We start from the raw sequence: 22,554 nt of genomic DNA on the forward strand, positions 1-22,554 counted from the left end.
GGTTTAAAGTGTGTATTTTCATTTCTTGATGGAAAACATTAAAGTGGATTTGAGTGCCAAGTGGTCTGGCTATACTTATGCAGTGATGAAAAAAAGTTATCTTACGGAACACCAGCTACAACTGTACTATATAATAAAAATAACTACTATGGGTGTGCTGACAAAAAAGTGCTGGAACATTGTTGCTTTCTCCACAACTATAATATAACTGTAGTTTAATACAATTTTTATTTTGTTTTTGGGATTTTTCACCCACTAATGTAATTATAACTTTCTGTAAACCACAAGATGTTTATTGTTACTGTCACGAAACTGCACTGCCCTGAAATATTTTCAAAACTTCTTCCTTTATTTAATAAGCAAACAGACATGTTAGTTAGCCTGAACTGCAGTCTTTTTGCAACACATTCAATTTGTACCATTGAATAATTTCGACACAACAATGGGAAAACAATGACATGAATAGAAATGTTTAGAGATTGTTGTGTGTAAAAATAGACAAACACTAAAACAAAAACTCTTTTCTGAATGAAGCATGGCATTTTGTTCACAATGCACCCGCTATTCTTGGGAGTATAATTTAAAACAACCATTCTTCCAGCAACCACTCATTCAATAACCATTCATTTTTTCTTGCCATTTCAATAAGCTTGTGAGCTCCTACACATATACTGTATAGCTAACCCTTTGTGGTGTTTAATGTTTCTCCTCATTTTCCTCCAGTTTCCTCCCAGGTGCATATCCAAGACAAAGACGTTTTAGCGTTATGGTGACCTTAAAAAGCAGGACAGGGGCCCCATCCAGAAATAAACACCCATCTGGAGTAGCTGAAGTATAATGCACAGTGACCTAATTTTGACAGAAGAACATACTGTTTTGCTGCCTGTGTGTCATGTACAATGCACACCACATCAGATGTGTGTGTGCTCCAGAATATACAGTAAATTAGATGCTGGGATATTTAATTGGATGTGCATATTTTTCTCTTTAGGAACAGTAATGCATCTGATTAAGAGCAGAGTCGTTGAGCTACCCATTCCTTTTATCTAATCACTGTATTCTTTTCCCAACAGCCTTTAATTTAGCACATTCATCATACCAGCTGACCTCCTCAGACAAACTCATTAATAGTGATTGTCTTTGTTTTTTCTTCACAGTTGCATTTTATACCAAATTAGAAAGCCTGACAACAAAGGATATATGGGTACTGACATCAGAAACCCAGATTGTCGTACAGACTCCTGATGTACTATACATTTATAGAAGTAAACAGATGCAAACTCCAGTTTCACATTAAGCTAGCGTCATTGTGGCAATTAGGACACAGCAATACGTTTTACCAAAATGAACATTCAGAAACATTATAATAATAGTACAACTGCATCAGTGTTGTTTTTTGTACTGATACTCTTGGTTTTGTACTGATAAATTCTTGAAATACTACTATACAAGATAAAATAAAAAAGTCTCATACTTAAGGTCTCTTTTGATGAAAAAAGCAATTACAAGACTAACCTTGGGGCAACTGCACAAAGAAGTATATCCATTGGATTATATTTAATCCTTCTTAATAGAGAGTATTACTGGAACTCGTTAATTACACAAAATCCATAGTCTAAAAAGGGATTAGTTGCTATAGTAACTCCTAAAGAGATTTTGGGGTTCTCTACGTGTGGTACTGTTCATAACCCATAATGCTTCATTGTTACACAAACATAATCATACAGTACAACGTATATAGAAACCTCCATTGATTTTATGTGCTGTGGGAATTATTTAGGGGAGGTCAGCTTTTTTAAAAAAAAATTGACTTTTCCTTATGGAAAAAGCAACAGACTAAACTTAAAGGTCTTGTCTCCTCTCTGCTCGTCATTCACTGTTTCCCTCAGCATCTCTCAAAACAAAACATTCTGCTTGAACCAGTGCCTCCTCTCAATGGTAACATTTTCCACATGTGGAAAGCTCTCTCCAGGATGTTCCTTGTTTGTGTTCACATTAAACTGTTCAGCATTTGATTTGCCACTGAGAGGCATTGCCCTTTGACTAGGTCAACGCCACTAACACCATCACCTACAGTAACTGCCACAAGGTCACTATGCAACTTAACCTTCTTTAAACCTACCTATTAAAAAACACTTTTAAGTTGCCCATTTCCATTTTAAAAGCTTACCCTACCTAGGCTATACTCTACACCATACAAATGAGGGTTAAAGCTCCTGTTAAACTGTGATCTGTTCCCTACACAACACATACAGTAGTATAATGAACAAGTGGCATGTGTATCGATCTTTACATATCAACAGCTCAGATATGGCCTCTCACATGATTTCCAGTTTGAGATCTCTCCAGTGTGGTCAAGAAAATGAAATCTTTTGTGTGTCTAAAAAAATAGCAAAGCCATTTGGGCAAAAAGAAAACTACAACCAGAGATACTGAGAATCCATAAATAAAAGCAGACAGGATCCTTGATCCTTCTTAAGCATTTTACAGCACATGGCTTTTACTAATGCCATTGGCACTGTAAGAGGATCAAAATTGTCAGCAATCTACCTTTTTAGACTATGAATGTAATAACCAGGTAAAGCTAGAAGTAGGTTATGAGTATACAGTATGTGTGTATTTATCAAAGTCATTTCATAAGCTGAAAAAAAAGATTACATGCTACAAAAACAGATTAGCTGCATGGTTGATAGTTGACAACTTTTCTTTACGTTTGTTGTGGCTTAAGTCAAGAGTTTAACACCCTGTCAATGCTTTGAGATAGTGCCATGTGATCTTTAAAGTCAATGGAGAAGACAATGCATCGGTTTAAAGGTTTGTAAAAAGAGTATGCACTTCAAAAGTAGTCTCTCTTAACACCATGCTTGTTGAGACGTGACCTAGGGAGCAGAGAGCTCCTGTGTCACCACACAGGTCACTTACTGGCATCGGGTCTAGTTATTAACCTTTCTAGACAATAGCACACAGTTGCGTAATTCTCTGACCCTGAGGATATTAGGCTCCCTCTTGATATTTTGATATTAGGTACATGTGCATTAGGCACATGTAGAGATGAGGTACAGATTATGTTTCAAATCATCAATGTACACTGCTTTCTGTCAAGACATTTCTAAATCAAGACATAGTAAACAGAATGTTTCCCTTTTAATTTTGTCTATGGGACAAAGTTTCACACTAGCAGAACAAAACACTTTGAAAGACACTCGAACACTAATAGACAGCTAGTGACAAGAGAAACATGCTGTGAAAATCTGAAAAAAAAACCTTGTACGGGGAGTTATTTGTTTTGAGCATCCCATTGGTCTTTTTGAAATCTCTGACGGAGCCCAATTTCCATGCTCTGTTTCAAACCAAACAAGAGTGCAGATCAAAAGGCTGCTCAAACTGCTTACTAACGAGTTCCATGTGTCACAGAACGCCTTCTGTTCCAGGCGTTTTTTACAAGATTAATATGAAAACACCCTCTCCAGTTTGAGACAAAACATAAATTCATTTTTATGTTGAAGTGGCTTCTGTTCTCTTAAATCTGTCCAGTTCTTCTAATTTTTGTCTATTTCTATGCTTTTATAACAATTATTTTTTTAATCCCACCTGGGCTAGGAAAGACGTGCAGTAAACCTATTGTACCACATTGACTGATCTAAAGGTCTAGGTCATCAGAGGAAATCATACCTGCTGTACAGATCCCCACTGGCAGCTGTAAAGCTGAACTGGCTTCCTGAAATGCCCTGAAATGGGCTATTTGATCAGAATAGTTTCAGACACAAGGTGACCAATATGGAAACAGCAGGACTGAAACAGGCAAACTATTTATTTAACTATACAGGGGTCCATTTAATAACTCTTTCTACATGGACTGAGCCCAATGAAAAAGCAAAACAGTTTATCTGTTTATCAGCATCAGGTACAGAACTAAAACGTACAGTGCTTATTAGATCATTTCAGCACTAAGCATACAACCTGTCTGGGAAGGCAATGTGCTGTGTTCAAGAACTGAAGGCTGCAGGAAAAGGCTGCAGTATTTGGCACAATGGAAATCCCATCGGTGGCACAAGCAATGAATAAAGATTGAATAAACAGATTCATACTACAGGAGTTGATGGGATTATATATTTTGTGGTGTCTGAAGTATATTCTGTAGCAGAAATGGATTAAGAACAATATAGGCTTGTGTATTGGATTCAGCTCTAAGCATCTTTTCATTACAAGCTTTCATGATCATTTTTCTCTCTCCAAGATGCAATAGACTGACGATGATTACAAAATTAGATTCAAAATGTATTTAGGATGACTACTGCTTGTCATCCACAGAACTGCGCACTGACACAGATGAAGAACAAAGTGTGTAATCTGTGTCAATGGTGATCTCCAGCTATTGAACATCTTCTTGTGTTAATTAGGCAGATTTCTCTGTTGCTCTAGTCCCTGCCTGGTGTAAGCTTTTAGACCCTGGGTCTCGGGTACAGCTCCAAGATGCCAAACCTCACCGTCCATAACAAAGTCATATAGCACTATCTCAAGGCATTGACAAGGTGTTAAACTCTTGACTTAAGCCACAACAAACGTAAAGAAAAAGTTGTCAACTATCAACCATGCAGCTAATCTGTTTTTTGTAGCTACCGCAATAGAAGGAAGAGATTGGAGCAGTCCTGAGAAACTAAGGGAGATAAGTCAACACTAGGGGTCTCATTCACCACAATGGATACTATTACACTTTACATCTTTGACTCATCAGCATCCCAAAGTGACTGACTAGCACTGATCCACTCAGTGGAACCACAGTAGCATCCGTGGTGAGACGTAGAGTTTGAACCCCTGTCTCAGACACAACTCCAATGGCAAAAGACTGCCCCCTAAACTAAGGGATTTGAACCCAGGGAATTATGTCTCTCTAAAAGTCTCACTTCACAAAAAAAGAACTGCTACACTTTGATTGTCATCATTGTCATACTAGGTACTTATTCTACAGTGAATATCTTCCAGAAAGACTATTCATAGCAAATCACCACACAGCGGACATGGGGGGTGTACCTTGGCACCCCCAGAACCCCTCATGAAGTGGTAAATACAGGAGCTTGTGCTGTGTTAATACACCTTCCTCGACTCCACTCTCCTGACACAAAGGGACCTTTTCACGAGAAGCTGCAGCCAGAATTTTTCTCAGGGAAAATGAACGGCGTAAAAGATCGCCAGGAACACACTCCACAAGCTCAGGAAACAAGCAAGAGATCAAGCATCGGGTGAAAGAAGAAGGTACCTACGGCACATTCAGATTAGGCACCCGTTCCAGTTCAAAGTCACAAAAATATACAGAAATGAATGGGTTAAACACATATATATTTAGGTATAAAGAGTCAGGGTTAAATGCAATGAATACTTTGTAGCCTTTTCCATTATAACTTTGTAAGAAAAAATGGCTATATTCTCATCTTAAATCCAAGTTGTTTCAAGCAATATTCAAAAAGTCTGTTGTTAAGACTATTCCACATTTCATTCTAAATGGAGCAATTAGGAAGGTTAATTAATGTTAATTAATGGCAAGGCTCAAAGTACTCTAGCATCATTACCAGCATCACTCCACTGGCATTGGGAGAAACATCCCAAGGTAAAAGAAACGGACCCCGTGCCAGTCGTTATACCTGGTAAACCTCCCCCAGTCTGCACCACGTCCGCACAATCTGTTGGCAGCGCCTCACTCTCTCCATGTACCATTTCCTCAGGGTTGTGATCGTGAGGTCCCAGACAAACTGGCTGCCGCTGATCAGCAAATCCTCGACCCCACACATAAAACCTGAGGCCATCGCTTGTCCTGGAGTTTTCACACTGCCATCGCCTTCCCAGAAAGAAACCTGGGGTTCCTCTCGCAGCTGATGTAATTGCAGCAGCGGCCCGCCTGAATCTCTTTTAAGGGAAAGCCAGGGTGGTGTATGAAGCCAGGGTCACACAAACTCCTCTTTCAGCATGCCTCCTGGGCCGCATCCAAAAACGGCCCCCTCACTCCCATTAAGCGTGCCTGAAGGCTGGCCAAGCGCTGCTGTGGGCTCAGCCCTGTCCGGTAGTCCCCAGTCGAGCTCCAGTCCTCCCTGCCCACTTAACACAAGCTTCTGTCAAAAGTCCCAGCTCTGGCTGCCGCCTGTGCTGCTTCGAGCTTGCTGGCTCCTTCAATTTAATTCCCAGCAATTTCTCCGCTTCCTGCCAACTCTCAGCATATAGGCAGGGTCTGCTCTCGAAAAGATTTTATAACTACCTCCAATGAGTCTGAAAGGAGACTGCTCCTGTGTCTTTTCTTCCAATCAATGGATCTTGCTCACAAAATCCTAATCGTTTCATCGACTGTACGACTGCTGACACCACAGAAAAATCCCATATGTTTTAATTAAAACATCCTCAATACAAAACAGGTTTGAAGCATACCAGGTCTCTTTTCTGGAAAATAATGATAGGAGGCAGAAAGGTGGTACACAGTCTCCATTCATTCTTCGGGGAATCTTTAGTTGCTCTATTTTAACCAGAAATCTGTTGTTCCTAAGATTTAGATTTGAGCTGGCTGCTGATAATTGTCTGGTCTTGAAGGGTAATTTGTGTGTTTTTTTTTCCTTCTGAGGCTTGTAGTTTCCTGAGTGGCTTCTGCTTTTCTCTCCAACCTTCTTATTCCATTATAAAACTATATAAGGGCCCTTTTAATTAACAGAAAGTCTGTGGCTTCAGGGTGAAGTTCTATGACTAATGGGACACCACGTCAACAGTTACTGCTGGAAAACTAAAGTATAGCAAAACAGTTACTAATGACAATTTGTTGGGTTATTTTTTATTTTTAATCACATGTTATTCTGTGCCTTTCACTCCTCCCCGGCTTGGAATCCCTAGCCCTTAATCAGCTTAATGCTCTGCTACATCCCTTGCAGCACAAGAGGAGAGATGAGGCCAACTTACTCTCATCCTCTGAGAAGTGCACTGTCAGGCCGTCAGATTTACAGGGATTTTAGTTTTTTTTCTCAGATTTTTGAGAACTAAATAATAATTTGGTGATATTAATGCAACTCGTGAGCATTCATATGAACCAGAGGGCACATGTGGAAACTACAGAGAAATGCATTTAAAACGAGAACAGGAGGTAATTCTTTTCACAAAGAGTGGTGGGAGTATGTAACAACAATATGGTTGGGAGCTACCCAACCAAAAGATTGTTAACCCAATCCAACCAGTCAGGGAATACCTGTCACAGCTGGCTAAAGGCAATGTACACAGCATAGCCCGCAGACTCCGAATTATAGGAATTGGTTTTACAACCAAGGTGCCAGAAGATAGAGTGATTAGTCATCACATTCACAAAAAAAATGACTGGCTTAAATAAATATATTTCAAAATGAGTTAAAGCTCGAACCTGTTAAAAAGAGTCCGATATGCAGTTTTAGTATTTTTGTCTTTGAATATGACAACCAGCAAGAACTTCACAAAAATACATCTGCTGAAGCAATTATTAAGAAACAAACCTAAAGGCAAAGCTAATAAAACAAATATTTTGAGCACACAATTTTCGAGGTGACTGTTTGTCAGGATCCCAGAGATGCTTGAAGGATAAGCCCACCCAGTATGGGTAAACAGCAAAAATATTTCAGAAAGGTGTTAAATGAGAAGTGACATGTTTTAATGCCATTTGTGCTCCACTCAGGCACTAATGGATTTATGTGGAAGTACTTTTAAATTTGAGAAGAGGAGGCTCCTCTTTACCCAAAGGCTTGTGGGTGTATGGAAGAAGCTACCCAGCCATGTTACTGAAGCTAATACCCTGGCTTCTTTGAAGTAAAAGCTAGATGAGCTCCTTGGAACAATTAACTAGTAACTGATAAACAGGTCCAATGTCCTCCTCTCATTTATAACCTCTCTTCTTTTCTTAATGATCTCTTCCTTGTATTGTTAAAAACATACAACAAAAGGAAGCAAAAATCTTGCATGTCACTATGTTCATTTTATAGTCCATTTTATGAGGAAAACATTCCTGGTTTGAAAAATTTTTCCAGCCTTTTTTGCATAAATCCATATGGAGAAAACAGTGTGATGTGGAAGATGTTGGAGGGGAGTATGCAAACACTCCGCCCAAGGTCACGGTTTCGGAAAAGACAGTTCCGTCTGCTCCGCTGAAAGCCACGTTGTCAAAAAAACGTATTGGACAAAACAACAATAACAATTGAGAGAGAGCAAAAAAACACAAGAACAAGGCCTTATAATAGTTATGTTAGGCAACATACAGTATCATCTGGAAACAATATCCTGTTGTTTGTCACTAAGTCTGAACTAGTCTAAACTCTGAAAGGAATGCAAAGAATAGAAGTCAAATATAGTACAGGAAGAGAGGATGTATGTGTAAACTGAAAAGAGAGCTCTAATAGAGAGAATGAAATCCATTCATTCTGAAGGGCCACAAGTTAAATCTTCTATTAAATAAAGAAAGAATCCCTGACATTGTCCCCAAAAGAGTGTGAGGTGTATTTATACTTAACAACACCAGATGTTTTTTTTTAATACAACAGTTCACTGATGCATAGACAGAAATATCTCCTACAACATAAGGTTGAAGAGATCGATTAACTACAGGAACTTATCGAGCATGAATGAGCTGAATAGCCTCTTCATCTAGATCATTTTCTATATATGTTGGCAGGTTTTCTGCCAAAGGTTATAAAAAAGTTGAAGCACACACAAAAGAAAAATAATGGAAAGTACATGCTCTGTTTTTCAGTAAGAAAACAAGTTTAAAAGTAGCTTGTATGTTGAAATAGTTAAGACACAATATTCTGCTGGCAATCCTAAAACCTCTTAGGTCTATCCTGACCCTATATATAAACCCCTTTGGTTATTTAAGAAGACATGGCTGTAATTAAACAAGGGTAAGATATTTTAATTCCCATAAGAATTTGAGGGTTCACAATCTTTTTATTGGCACTGTAGACCCCATAAACTGTTAATGATTGCATTCACCAGACAATTTCATAACAAAAACATTAGTAGTTTTCTCACTGTCAGTCGATATACTGTTCCTAAATAGTCACATTAAAGTGAGAACATTCGGCATGTGCCTGACTCATCTATATTGCCATATTTCGTTTTATGTCATATGGAGTAAAAATACTGTGATACAACTATGTTTTGTGTTTACAAGACAAAACTGACATGCTAACGAAATGTCTTCACAAAAATAAAGCACAGCCATTAAAATTGTAACCACAACAGTATATATGTGTTAATCACTTTTTAAAATACAGGGTGACTATATTAAATACAAAAATATAAAAATTATATTACTGACAATAACAGTTACAAGGAGTGCAAGAGGCTAAACAGTTAACATAATTAAAATATTCCATATCAGAAAAAGGCCTTACTTTCTTAACAGACATCCTGAAGTTAAAAATCAATGTTAATCCTAGCTGTGGTACGACAGCTAGATCAATACATGTAGACAGCTGCACCAAAATCTCTTCAGCTCTTGTTGAAAGTAATGGCTTATGTACAATAAAGCACAACCTCAGCACTTTTTGATGTAAAGGAGCTAAGCAAAGCAGGACTTAGATCCACAAGATCTACTCTCTTCTTAGAAAGGGAAAAAGAGTAAGGGGTGGCCACAACTCTGAACATCTACAATGGCAACTAAATGACTCTTGTGCCTGCAGAGCCACTATAATTGCACGTTTGCTCAACAGAGCATGTGAGAAGCAGAGTTAAAATAGAAGAGGCATTCCACCTCAGGGAGTTTACAAAGAAAACAATCATTCAGAACCTGCGTAATCTGCAGCACATCATAAAAGATTAATTCCAGGCCTCCATTTTTTATAAGGTTAAGGTTAAGAAAGGAACTGTGGAAATTCACTTGTTTCTCTTCCCCTTGGGCTCCCAGTCTGCCAAGGTTGTACTTTGTCTTTTCGTCATTGTCAGGTCCTATTTGCTTATAAACATCCCTTAAGTTTCCAAATCGCACCTGGTGTTTAAGAAGCTATAAAAAGTTTTAAAGCTAGAATGAACGTCAAAAAGTATCCTTTGTTCATGCATGATGGCAAATTTGTGACAAGCGTTAGAACAGAAAGTTCTGTTTTTTGAAAGTCAAATTCTGAGTTTATCTGAGATCAACGAAACCCGAGTCCTTAAGGTCATGTGCCTGCAGCCAAGGCTGGGCCAAACACCAGAGGTGTACAGCTCCAGGCTTGGAAGCTGCCATCCATCAGACGCAGTAGGTAACTTCAGATCACAATGTCAAGCTGGTATCTAGCAGAAATAACCTAGGGCTGAAGTGGAAGGCATGTATCCTTACAGGACTAGAAATGACTACTCCGGTCCTTAAATACTGTATGTTCTCATGATATACAAGGGCAATAATGACATCATGTTAAACCTTTCATGCATTTACATTCTTACACAAAAGAAAGCAGATCTTCCAGTGTGCACTGTGTACTAAATTGGGATCATTTCAAACGTGAAACAAGAGCATTTGCCTCTCCTGGGGAATTCAATGACTGTAAATGTATCAGTCATGAGTATGTGTAATCATACAGTCATCTGATGCATTGAATGCCTGTCATGTTTACAGAAGAGCAGGAACAGTGTGCATTAAATCTTACAGCATGTCATCACTCAGAATAAGCATACCCTTTTAAAGAATGTCACAGAAGCTAATTACCACCTTTAATGTAAGTGGCATGGCAAAAACAGTGTAAATTTACAATAGTACGGCACAATTTCATAAAAGCAAACTTTTGTGATGTCATCAGGTCCATTTTTGTGTGCAAATCTGCTGCTAGAAGAGCTTTTCAAAAATGAAAATGACTTTAGGTACAACTTTTAACTTAAATAACTTAAAGGCTGTGAATGAGTCTAAAATTGAATGTTCATGATTTCTTAGTAGATGATGTTCGCAACTTCCTATTTATGATGAAATTTGCCTTTTAGAATAAAGGAATACACTGAAGCCGTATTAAACACTAACATTAACAGATGGTAGTTTTAAAAAACCAATCAGATCTCAAACAACCCTTTTGAACCACAATAATGTATTATTAACTAGGCTGATAAGCTAATCTAAATTCTTTACCAACCTACAGATTGGCATTAGTTCTTTACGAATATAATACTAATAATAATTTAATACTTTCCCAATGATTATTACAGACTACAATAAATACAGTACCATAGTTAAAAGTTATAATTTGGAGCAGTTAATACTCTGTCCCAGAAGGTAATCGGTTCAAATCTAGGATGAGGTGCTGGGGTGCTCTTGAACAAAGTATGTCACTCAGATTGATCCATTTAGTGCTTTGCTGTATAAAAGGGCCAAAGAAAATGAGAATTTGTTCTGAAATGACTTATCTGGTAAAACAAAAGATTCAGCAATTCTTATTTTAGTTCCTCAGAGAAAAACAAATTAGATCTTAACTAAGCTAAGATATACAGTACTGCTCATTACAGTACAGTACAGACATACAGACAATTTATTTAATTACAGGGCAGTAATAATAACCAGAACAGCTGGGAGAGACACTAGCAGGTTACGGTCATAAATATCTGTCAATAGAAAGCTAATTAAACTTGCCAGAGTACAATTAGTGGGAAAAAAAAGAAAATGTTTCCACAAAAATTTTAAATACCTTCATATTTCCATCCATTTTCTAAAATCCATCCATTTGCAATTCAGGGTCGAAGGGGGACTGGAGCCTATCCCAGCAAGCAACAGGCGAAAACCCGGATGCAGACACACACACTCATGCCAGAAGCCAGCTGACCTACAGTACCAGTATGGTTTTGGACTCCAGGAGGAAACTGGAGCACCCGGAGGAATACCACACTGGCAAGGGGAGAACATACGAACTCTACAAAGATAGCACCCCAGGTCCAGAATTGAACCTCAAGACCCCAGACCTATGCAGCAATGCTAATCACGGCTCCACTTTTCTGCCCTACCTTTATATCTTTAGAATATAAATGCTGCCTAAATAAAAATTCAAAATGCTCCCCCAGTAACATGGGGCTGTAATCGTGTTTTAATAATTTCCTCAATGGAGCTAAAAAAAACTACAGCTAACAAAATCTATACAACCTTTCAGAACTAATGCAATTTATGTCCAAGGTTTAAACGCACTTGAGAGACACAGAAACTAATAACTACATTAGATTGCCCCAAGGCACTCCTAAGGTCATACATGGAGCTTAAATTCAATAATGGGAATCCTTCATGATGCTCCTCGTGCCAGAAACAAGCTGCTTCTTCAAGAACGCATCCAGGCTACAAATAACTTATTGTACTGGGTCACAAAGGAAAGGAGAAATTAAAGCTAATAGAAAATGAAATATTAAATATAGCAGGGCTGAAAATATTAATTGGCTCAATACAATATACTTAATATAACCAACATCAGTATTAGCACTTGTGTTTATATTGATATTGGTTATACAGTATATAGAGAATGAAATTTGAAAAAAACAAATACCCAATGACTATAATAACCTTGACTTTAATCAATAGAACCTAGAAAGCACTATAAACTCTGATATGTGGAAAGACCTCCAAGAACAAATTAGCTACCAGGTGGTAACTTATATGAATAAAAACAACAGTGTCTTCAGACCAGTTCAATATGTGCTTTAAATCCTGAACCAGACTAAAATATAAAAGTTAAGGCAATGAAATGCAGAATTCATGTTGTTATTCAATGTTCCACATTATATGGTGTAGGTTAAAATATTTCTGGTCAATGAAATGTAAAAAAAGCTATGTGAGTGAGGTGGAGGATGATGTATAAAATTGAGGCAAATATTCATTATACAGAAAATCTTCAAAAGGGTTTCAAATGGCAATTCCTAGCATATATTTTCCTTTATTGTCATCACACGATTTCATTTCGGGTGTCATTTAATCAGATTTGAGGGAAAATGTTGAAAACAAATCATCTTAAGAACATATCTCCATGAACCTTGCTTTTGAGAAGGCACATTGGATACGCTAAAATTCTCTTCATTCACATGAGTTACCCTTTCTACTGTAAAAAGCTCTTAGGCATTGAGCAGAAATGCAAGAAAGAACTTGCTTTCCTAGTGATGTAGAGGAAATGACAAAAAATGGCAAAAACAAAAGTCATAAAACTAATGAGGACCATACTAGCAATGACAAAACTTAAGTTCACATTCGAGTCTGTATTCTAAATTATACTCCTAACATTAATTCCAAAGATTTCATAATCAATCAAATGTAAAGAGAAAATCTGATTTTGTGGAATATTTCCACGTTGCACAGAATGCTTCATTTCACAGCTGAGGACACACAAGAAGACAAATGCCAGAACTGGCTTTTTGCTTTCTTATATACTGCATATTTTTTATTATTCTAGGTGATTCACACTTGAAGTACAATTCTAAGGTATAACCAACCCACATTTTATTTGATCTGCTGAGCAAACATGAACATGATCTTCACCACATCCAAACCTATAATGAGATAACTATCAATTTTTTCACCCAACAGAGCCCTTTTAATCACAGCTGGAAAAGGAAAGAAGGAATGTAATCACCAGGGGGCACAGCTGGAATACATTCAGCAGCATAGACAACCAATCATTCGCATTTCATGATAGATGCAGATGGGTCAACCTTCATTTAACCCACAAGATCCTTGTGGTTTCTCTACCATGAAAAGTTTATATTGTGGTTAGGACATATACATGAAACTGAAAACAAGACCACATGTAACTCACTAAGTTACAATGCACATTGCTTTGCATTAGAGAGCAATACTCTTTAAATGAGGAACAAATTGCCCAGTATCGTTAATATGTTGATATCTTGAATTTGAAATTAAGTATGTGGTATATATAAAACATGAAGCTTATGAACAGGTATATACAATTTCAGACCCCTCTAACACTGGTCTTCAGTCATCTTCAGTTGGTTTAGCAACTCAATTTTTGGAAACCTAGACATCTGATTTCTCTTTCTACTGTGTGACTCTGTTCTCAAAGAGAACACAAGATGAAGAATCATCCCGACAGTCCCAATCCAGAATAGTTTTTTATCAGTTCTGATAAACCACAGTACAACCAGAGTTTGAAAGCCTAGCAAAATAACTAATACTCATTTTATCACCAGAAGAAAGGAGGAAATAAAAGTATCACTCAGATTCAACATTTTTTAACATATGTAGGGGAAATCTACATACAACAGCCCTGGGTCATAGATGCAAAGGTCCCAGATCCTGTTAATAATACAGAGCCCCCAACTGAAATCACCTTAATTTCCATGACTAGAACTCCATTCCTCAGAACAGGTATAAAGAGCTGGCAGCTTTCAGGGGTCTCTTGGTTATTTCCCCTTATAAGGGAAAGGAGGTCTTTTTCACACCTGTGTGTTGGTAAGATAATTTTTTTCCCGTATTCTGGGTGTTGGCAGGGGATGTCATCTCTGGGGAAATGTCCACCTCCTCTCCTGCATCCCTTTGTCATCTCAACTGCACACGTTTATTTTCTTGGGACAAGGATCTCTAACATTATACAGAAGATACTATACTGATGGAAAAAAGAAAGGCAACTTTTTATGGAATGAGAATACTATAGTTATAGCTTAAGTACAGTACTTTCACAAAATGTTGTCAATTTGTTTTAAGCCCTCTGACCAGCAATACAGCTTGTGCAGTGAGGCATTGCAACTTGCCAATCACACGAAAGCTCGTTAGGTGCACTTTTACCCAACAAGGTCCAGGTGAAACAATGCCTGATCAGGTCACCTTTAAAAAGGCCTTAATTCACAGCTAAAGTCACTGCAGGAAAAAGGCCACAATTTTCTGTGCCTTCTATAATGCCTCGAATGTCACCAGAAGCAAGGGAGTAGGCCATTAGCATGCTGCAGGCAGGTATGTCATGTGCCAGCATTGCCAGACACTATGGAGTAAGCCGCTCCACTGTGTCCCAACTGCAGAGAAGGTTTCAGCAGACCAGCAGGATAGATGACCGTCCAAGATTCGGTCGCCCTCCAGTGACCACACCAGAGCAGGGACCATACACATCAGACTGGTCCATCTGAGAGATCGTTTCAGATCTGCCACCTGTACTGCTGCCGAAACTGCCGACAGACACAATGCCCGCATCAGTGACAGGAGAGTAAGGCTCCATGCTGCTGGCCTTAGAGCAAGGCGACCTGTCAGAGGCCCTCTGATCATACCCCCTAGTCATCACACCCGACTGGCCTGGGCCAGACAGAGGCTGCGATGGACTCATCAGCAGTGGCGTCAGGTCCCCTTCACAGATGAGTCACTCTTCAGCCTGTTCCACGCAGACGGGAGGGCCAGAGTGTGGAGGAAGAGGTGTTGCGTTTCTTTTTTCCCCCCATCAGTATACAATTACATACTACTAAAAAAGACAGTTTTCTGAACATTAAGAACCAGAATGTCAAGGTCTTACTCTTCAAATTGAAGGCTCAAAGTTCCCTTTATGATCATGTCTGGAGTTTGAGTTCTCTTTGAAGCACCTAGGCAGGACGAAAATGTACTGCAAATGTATTGGGACAATGTGTCACATTATTCCAAATGTTTCCAAACTCCACATTGGAAATGATCCTGATTTTGCGTTTTGAGGTGAAAAATATTTTTTTCCCCTGAAGTAAAAAAATGTATGAAGAATCTGAGCTAAATTGCCCAACTTTTTGTTTCTGCTTTCTTTTGCATTCTATACTAGCTAACATAGAAAAACTACAAAAAGAACACATTTCTGTTTATGAAATTATTTCTGAAATGCAGCTAAATTACACCGATTCTTTTAGAAAACTCTAAGAAAGCAGTTTAATTGATTTCATGGTTCCTGTGATTTTTGTAAAAATAACAACTGATGTACTGGAATAGTTATTGAAAAACGCTGTAGCTGATTTTTTAAACACAATCATTGTGTATAAAGAGGTAGAACCTAAAACCTTTTAGATGCAAAATGCTCAAAACAAGCATTTTAAATGAGGACAAATGAAATTAAGACTAGCAATTTCTTTGCACGGAAGACAGTGACAGAAGATAGACTTTATACAGAATTCAGATGAACTACAGTCTTCTTTGTGATTTCTAAGTAAGTACCACTAGGGGGAAGTGTATTTCACTGTTACAATTAAAAGGAAATCACAATTTTTATCCAGCTTAGTTTAATGCTTTTTATCAGTTCTAAAACAATGTGCTCCCGTACAGTTTTTGTCTGTTGTTACTGTTTTTTTTATGATAAAAACACTTACGCAATTGTTCATGCTAACATTTATTATCCATTTTGTAACTGCTTTATCCAATACAGGGTTGCAGGGCAGCCAGTGTCTATCCAAGCAAGCAACTGGTACAAGGCAGGATACACCCTGGATGAAATGCCAGTCCACTGCAGGGCACACACAAACACACACTCTCACAGTATTTTTTCCCAGAAGCCAATTAACCTACCAGTATGTCTTGACTGTGTTTAGAAGGAGGAAACTGGAGCCCCCGAGGAAAACCCAAGCAGATAGGAGAAAAACATACAAAGATAAGCCTAACCCCAGGAATCGAACCCAGAGCCCCAGCACTACAAGGCAGCATTGCTAACCACTGCACCACCTAGCGACCATAAAGTTAACAAACAAAAGAGAATGATCTTCTGCGTGTGTAAAATATCCCTAAGAGAACATGAAATGGATTCAGAATACATGAACGCTGTTTTGCTTGTTTCATGTTGCAAGGACAATGATAAAGGAGAGATGCCAGCAATTTTCTTTTACATTTATACAGAACATTATACACATACTGTATGTCTCCTTTAATGCAATGTGTTAAACACTTGATAACCCATAAAAATAGTCTGTTACCTCAGGTTACAATCTCCCTTGCTTTCAATCCCAGGAGCAGTACATTTACATTAATTTCATGTAGACAGAAAACATGAATAAAAAATTGCTTCTGTTGCATTAAAGATATAAACGTGCAGCATTTTAAATTCTTGGAACCAGTTGCATTGATATTATCATTGCTGCTGCTAAACGTTTTCCTTAATAAATTATTTATAGGACTTTGTTACATATTCCTGTTGCCTTAAATACAACACCTTGAACTCATATTGATGTAGTCTGCACAATGTGAAAGTCAGCTTTGGATAATACTGTATATGATGAGGGTTTTGTTATTATTCTTATGCATAAATAGTAAATTATTGAATTATTTTCTCAAGAATATATTGGATTTTACTTAAGATAATTTAAGTAAAAAAGTGAATATTTTGAATAAAGTAAAGTGATCTATAAAACACCTTGGAGCTTGGCTAGAAGCATTACAATATGCAGTTAATTTAGTAGACTATGTAACTGAGCACTCAGGTTGAACAAAAACCAAAGATGACAAGGCTTTTCAGGAATTGAGTCAGAGAGTCTTACAGCAAAGCAGTTATTTCTTTGCATAAACATACATTATATAGAACGGTCATCCTGTCAGAATCCCGCATCTCTGTATCAAAGCACTGACAGAATATTATGACACTTCTATGCACACAAAAAAACATTACATTTACCGGCACAGTGATAAAGAACTTCAGCACCATATTGGGTTTGGAAGTGACAGGGAAGCAGCTGTTTGGAGAAGCATGTCTTCTGTTGCCTGCTGACAGCCCTGTAATGTTATAGGGTAGCGGCTGCAATGTTAGGCTCTCACTTGTGGTTTTTATTCTAGTAGTCTCCCCATGCCTGCCATTCCATATTGATAAAGCCAATTACTGAAAATGGAATGCTTTCTAATCTGAGCAAGATGGGCAGTGGTCAGTAAAAGGTATGTGGACAAATTCAAAAGCCACTTCAATTCTAAACTGCTTATTTTCAATATTAAAAAAAGATATATTAAAAACAATACTTTAATTCCTTTGGAGAAATACATAGAACATTAATATTATTGGACATTTAACAAGTAAGAAAGCACACTATTGCAGGAAAGGCTTCATAGCAGAACTGTAAAATGACCTTACTTGTGAGAATTGTCCTTGTTTTTCCAAAGTCATTTTTTCCCTTTGTGTAGGATTTAATCTGTGGACAGCAACTACAAATATAATGGATTTGGCTTTTTACATGTTGGTATCTCAGATATCGCTTAATGGCGACAATAAAACAACTTCATATAATCCATTAATTATCCAGATATTTCTCCGTAGCTTTCATTTTTTGTGCCATATTTCTTAAAACAATAAGTCCAAGTGCTAAAAATAAAACAAGCAGTGCTAACTGAGCAGTCTTCTTCAAAGCTGACTCACCTTCCCAATTCCTCTCGGTCTTCCTGTTCCCTGTATGGCACTACAGCAATGCCTACCAGCCTTAGGAGAAGAAAGAAGTAAAACGGCGGAAGAGGAGATAGTTTCAGATTGCTTATCAAATTATTGACAGAACCTAAAAAAAACAAAGGACAGGCGTGGTATTTGTATGTTTTCCCTGTGTTCACATGGGTTTTTCTCCTGTAGGTTTCCTCCTACAGTCCAAAGACATACTGCTAGGATAGTTGGCTTCTGAAAAATTGCTTGAGGTTGTGTGTGTCTGCATCTGTGTGTGCCCTGAGATGGACCGGCATTCCAATGAGAGTGTATTCTGCTTTGTGCCTGTTGCTTGCCAAGGTAAGGAACTGTTCTCCCCTGAAGCCCTGTATTGGATAAAGTGGTTAGAAAATTGATGGAGGGATTATTAAGTGCACAATTCATCCCTGCTGGGGTCACACAAAAACACAGATCCAGAGGAAAAGAAGTAAAGGGATCTGACTCTCAAGCAGTTGTCTGTCAAGCTCTGTGAAACAGACATAATTAAGTAAAACAAAGGGAAAATGCTTCCCCTTTTAACTATCAATTAAGGCTGGGATTGAAAATTAGAGCTGATTGTACATATGTCACCACTTTTAGCCTTCAGCCAGCCTGTGGACAGGGAAAGACAATGTATACAGCATATGCAACAGCTGTACCTCAAAGGAAACAAATGCACACAACTTCAAAAACACATCACTTATTATTTGCACAACATCTGTCCCTTTGAAATAAGCTTTCCAAAGAATGCAAGGTTTAGGGCTTTTATAATTTGCAAATTTAAAGCCTACTGAATCTTGCACACGGTATAAATAAAACTGCAGCTTAAATGATTCCACAGAGCTCCACTGAGAGATCGCCAGTTCTTGCAGCTAACAGTTCTGTTTTAAGAAATCAGAGACTTTAAGTTCCACTTTTCATTAAGTACATTATAACAGACAGTAAGCTGTCCATAAAAAAAAATGATGGAAAAATCTGCAACACTCACTGGTCCTGTGTTTAAAGTGTATAGTAAGCTTATGACCAGACTGTACAGACAATAGAGTCAATAATGAGAACAATAGGGCGGAGCGGTGGTACTGTGGCTAAGGATCTGTGCCTGTGGCTGGAAGGTTGCCGGTTCAAGTCCCGTGACCAGCAGAGGAATCCTACTCTGTTGGGCCCCTGAGCAAGATTCTTAACCCCAACTGCTCCAGGTGTGCCATATAAATGGCTGACCCTGTGCTCTGACCCCAAGCTTCTCTCTGCCCATCTGTATGCTTGTGTGTCTCATGTAGAGCAAGCTGGGTTATGGAAAAAGACAAATTCCTAATGCAAGAAATTGTATATAAAGAAGAAGACTTTAAAGACTTTTATAGAGAAAGAGCATGTATGTGAGACCTTTGGCTTTAATTCACTTGGTTAGTTAGGCCAGAAGAGGATGTCAGACACTTCTTACAATAATTCAAAGAGAGGCTGCATTGGAAAGGAAGCACTGGGAGATGTTAGCATGATGAATGATGGGAAACATTGGTTTAAAGCCCATCTTTATATCTGAAAGAGCCGGTGATTTGCAAGTATAGGAATCTATCCTTTTCCCCAACCTTCATTAGGAGCTCCTTAAAAGTCAATGCAGTGCTCATTTTCAAAACAAACAGTGAAACATGAAACAGTGGACACAACTGAAAACCACATGGAAGTACTTTTAAAAATGAGCATAGGAGAGACCCAAGTATTGTTGGAGTACAGAACAAGACAAGCTGATACTTTGGTTTCCTTTAAAAAATGGCTAAATGAGATCTTTGGATCAACAAGCTACAAACTACTAAAGGGGCCAGACAGGCCGTCTTCTCATTTGTAACCTTTCTTATGTTCTTAAACAGAAAGCACATTTGTTTTTTCATTTGATATAATTTGGCCAATCAATATATATTGTGTCAATATAAGTAAATAAGAAAAGAGAAGCACTCTTTTATTAACTTAAATTCATATTTCATAACAGTGTGACTAGCAAGCGGTCTTATACAAGTGCTTTTACAACCAAATCAACATAAGAAATATATGCAAAAAAGACCAGAATTGACCCACCTTCTAATTTGCATGTCTCTCCCTGAACTTGTTTTCCAAGCGACTGTTCTCAGCATAATTGTTTTCTCAAATACACTTGCTTTAATCTGCCACCAAGATGGGTTTATTGATCTCAGTCCATTGTTTCTGTTGACATTGTCTCACCACGCTCCAGTCATCCAACACAAGTGCTAGAAACCTGTTCATCACATGCCTGATTTACAAGCAGCCTGGAATTTGTTTTGGATAAAATCCAATATCCTTCTGTTGAGCTTCACAAAGGTTCCCACTGAAGCATCACGGAAAACAAAACAAGAGCCAACTTCATGTTACTTTCTTGTTTGACAGTACAACCCCTATTGAAAGATTACCACAACACATTTCCAAGGGTGTCTGTTTTTCCCCCAGAAATATTTTTTCCTATGATTTACTCTGCTCTGCCAGCTTTTTCTGCAGTTTTTTTCATGCTTTTCCAAGCTACTCTATGCTTTACAATGTATTTTCCAGGATTTCACTGTGGTGACCTATACAATTCTCTTAGAAAATGACATACTGCAATACCTTTATATGGGGCCATTTCTCAAATACTAAGCTGTTTTCCATCTTTCTGTAGGTCTTCATACTAAGCTGGAGATCGATGGAGTTCCTGGTGCAATTTTTTCTTTAATAGATAAAATTACACCTACTGTATTGTGTATGAGTGACATACTTCATTTCTGCAAAGGAACAAGTAATAGGTTTATTCCATGCTGAAAAAAAGAAGAAAGAGAACAACGTTTCGGCCGTGGAGCCTTCTTCAGGTGTGGCACCTGAAGAAGGCTCCACGGCCGAAACGTTGTGTTCTCTTTCTTCTTTTTTTCAGCATGGAATAAACCTATTACTTGTTCCTTTGCAGCCTACGCATGCTGACGCAGCTACCCACCTGAAATACTTCATTTCTGCTGAGCTATAAAATACCACAACACAGAACCTCTCCATACTGTATTTCCAGGGAGTGTAATATGAAATTGTAGGAGAAAGGAACTTAATAAGCGCTGTGTGGTCAAAAACCTAATCAGGAATAAGCACTTTTCTCATAATGGATGAATGAATGAAGGGAACTTCCTTTGTATTTTTTGTTGTGGTCTTGCAAGCGAGTGAGAAAAAAAACATTCCCAGCAAACAAAACAAATCCTTCCTGATTCATCGTAGTCCTTACAAATAATCCGGACACACAGGAGAACAACAAGAGAAGGACCGCTACTTTTTGGAGTACCAGAAGCAGGAACAAGTTTCAAAACCGGTAAACCTTTAGGAGGAAATTAACTTCAAGGGAGAGAGGTCTGGGAGAAGGACTTTCCTGCCAGGAAATCTGCATCACATCCTCCTTAAAGAAAGTATTAACCCTGCTGTAATACCTGCTATCTCATGTCACTGAGATTCAGTAATAGTTTTTGTCAAGATGCTCAATATCAGAAAACATTTAAATGTATTTAAATGCTCCACAATATCCATATTTCTTTTTTTTATCAAAGCAGCTCTTTTGCTTACAGGATTAACCACAGACCATAGTCTTTTAACACTTAATGCTACTGTTTCCACAGGTCTCTCTGGGGGAATAAAACTGCATCATACTATACAGTCTTAAATTCCATGAGGGTCACCTGTTAGCAGAACTTCAATAGAGGCAATATTCTGAAAAGACTTTCTCCCTTGAGGCACTGGTAGCAAGGGAGGTACTGTATGCTGATATATTTGGGATTCTTTTTAAAGGCAGGGCTATGTTATATCCAGACACATTTATCTAACATTCATCCACCGAAGGAATTCCACAGAATAAATGAAGCTATTAAAAAGGCAAAGGTAAAGAGCCCAGTGCTCTGCTTGCTTTAAACAGATCCTGAAAGGAGTTGAATTCCATACAACCTTAACATGACAAAACACAAAACTGGGCTGTAACAACGTGAAAGGCCACTTAAGTGATCTTAATCTTTTTATAAATAGTTTTAGGCTGATTTTAATGTTTTTTTAGAAAAGGTTTTGCTTTATGCTTCCCTTTTACAGCACAGGACACAGGGATTTCCAATGTCCGCTGAAGGTGACTGCTGACTTTTTTTTTTTTTAAGAGCCGCAGGGAGCCTGTAGCACCAGCACTGCAGTCCTCAGGGCTGGACAGGTACTAATGAGCAGATGTTGATGCAAAGGGTGAGTGGTGAGCTGAAGGGTTTGC

General features: G+C 38.2%; 1 protein-coding gene across 8 annotated transcripts in view; it reads right to left on the reverse strand.

Moving 5' to 3' along the window:
* frmd4ba (FERM domain containing 4Ba) overlaps nt 1-22,554 on the reverse strand; it is a 65,932-nt gene that overhangs the window by 35,979 nt on the left and 7,399 nt on the right. For 2 of the 8 annotated variants that reach the window (XR_015939635.1, XM_088636296.1), the window contains exon 1: nt 5,640-6,086. The exons of 3 other annotated variants lie outside the window; for them this stretch is intronic. Coding sequence is in view for 4 of the 5 variants with exons in the window: in XM_088636296.1 (XP_088492422.1) it covers nt 5,640-5,801 (162 nt within the window). In the remaining variant the exon portion in view is untranslated. Of the gene's footprint in view, nt 1-5,639; nt 6,100-22,554 lie in introns of those variants that run through there. 3 more of the 8 variants (XM_088636297.1, XM_088636295.1, XM_088636294.1) reach the window with 3 other exon arrangements.

Source organism: Lepisosteus platostomus, chromosome 6 (assembly GCF_059453375.1).
Source record: "Lepisosteus platostomus isolate fLepPlt1 chromosome 6, fLepPlt1.hap1, whole genome shotgun sequence".
NCBI lineage: Eukaryota > Metazoa > Chordata > Actinopteri > Semionotiformes > Lepisosteidae > Lepisosteus > Lepisosteus platostomus.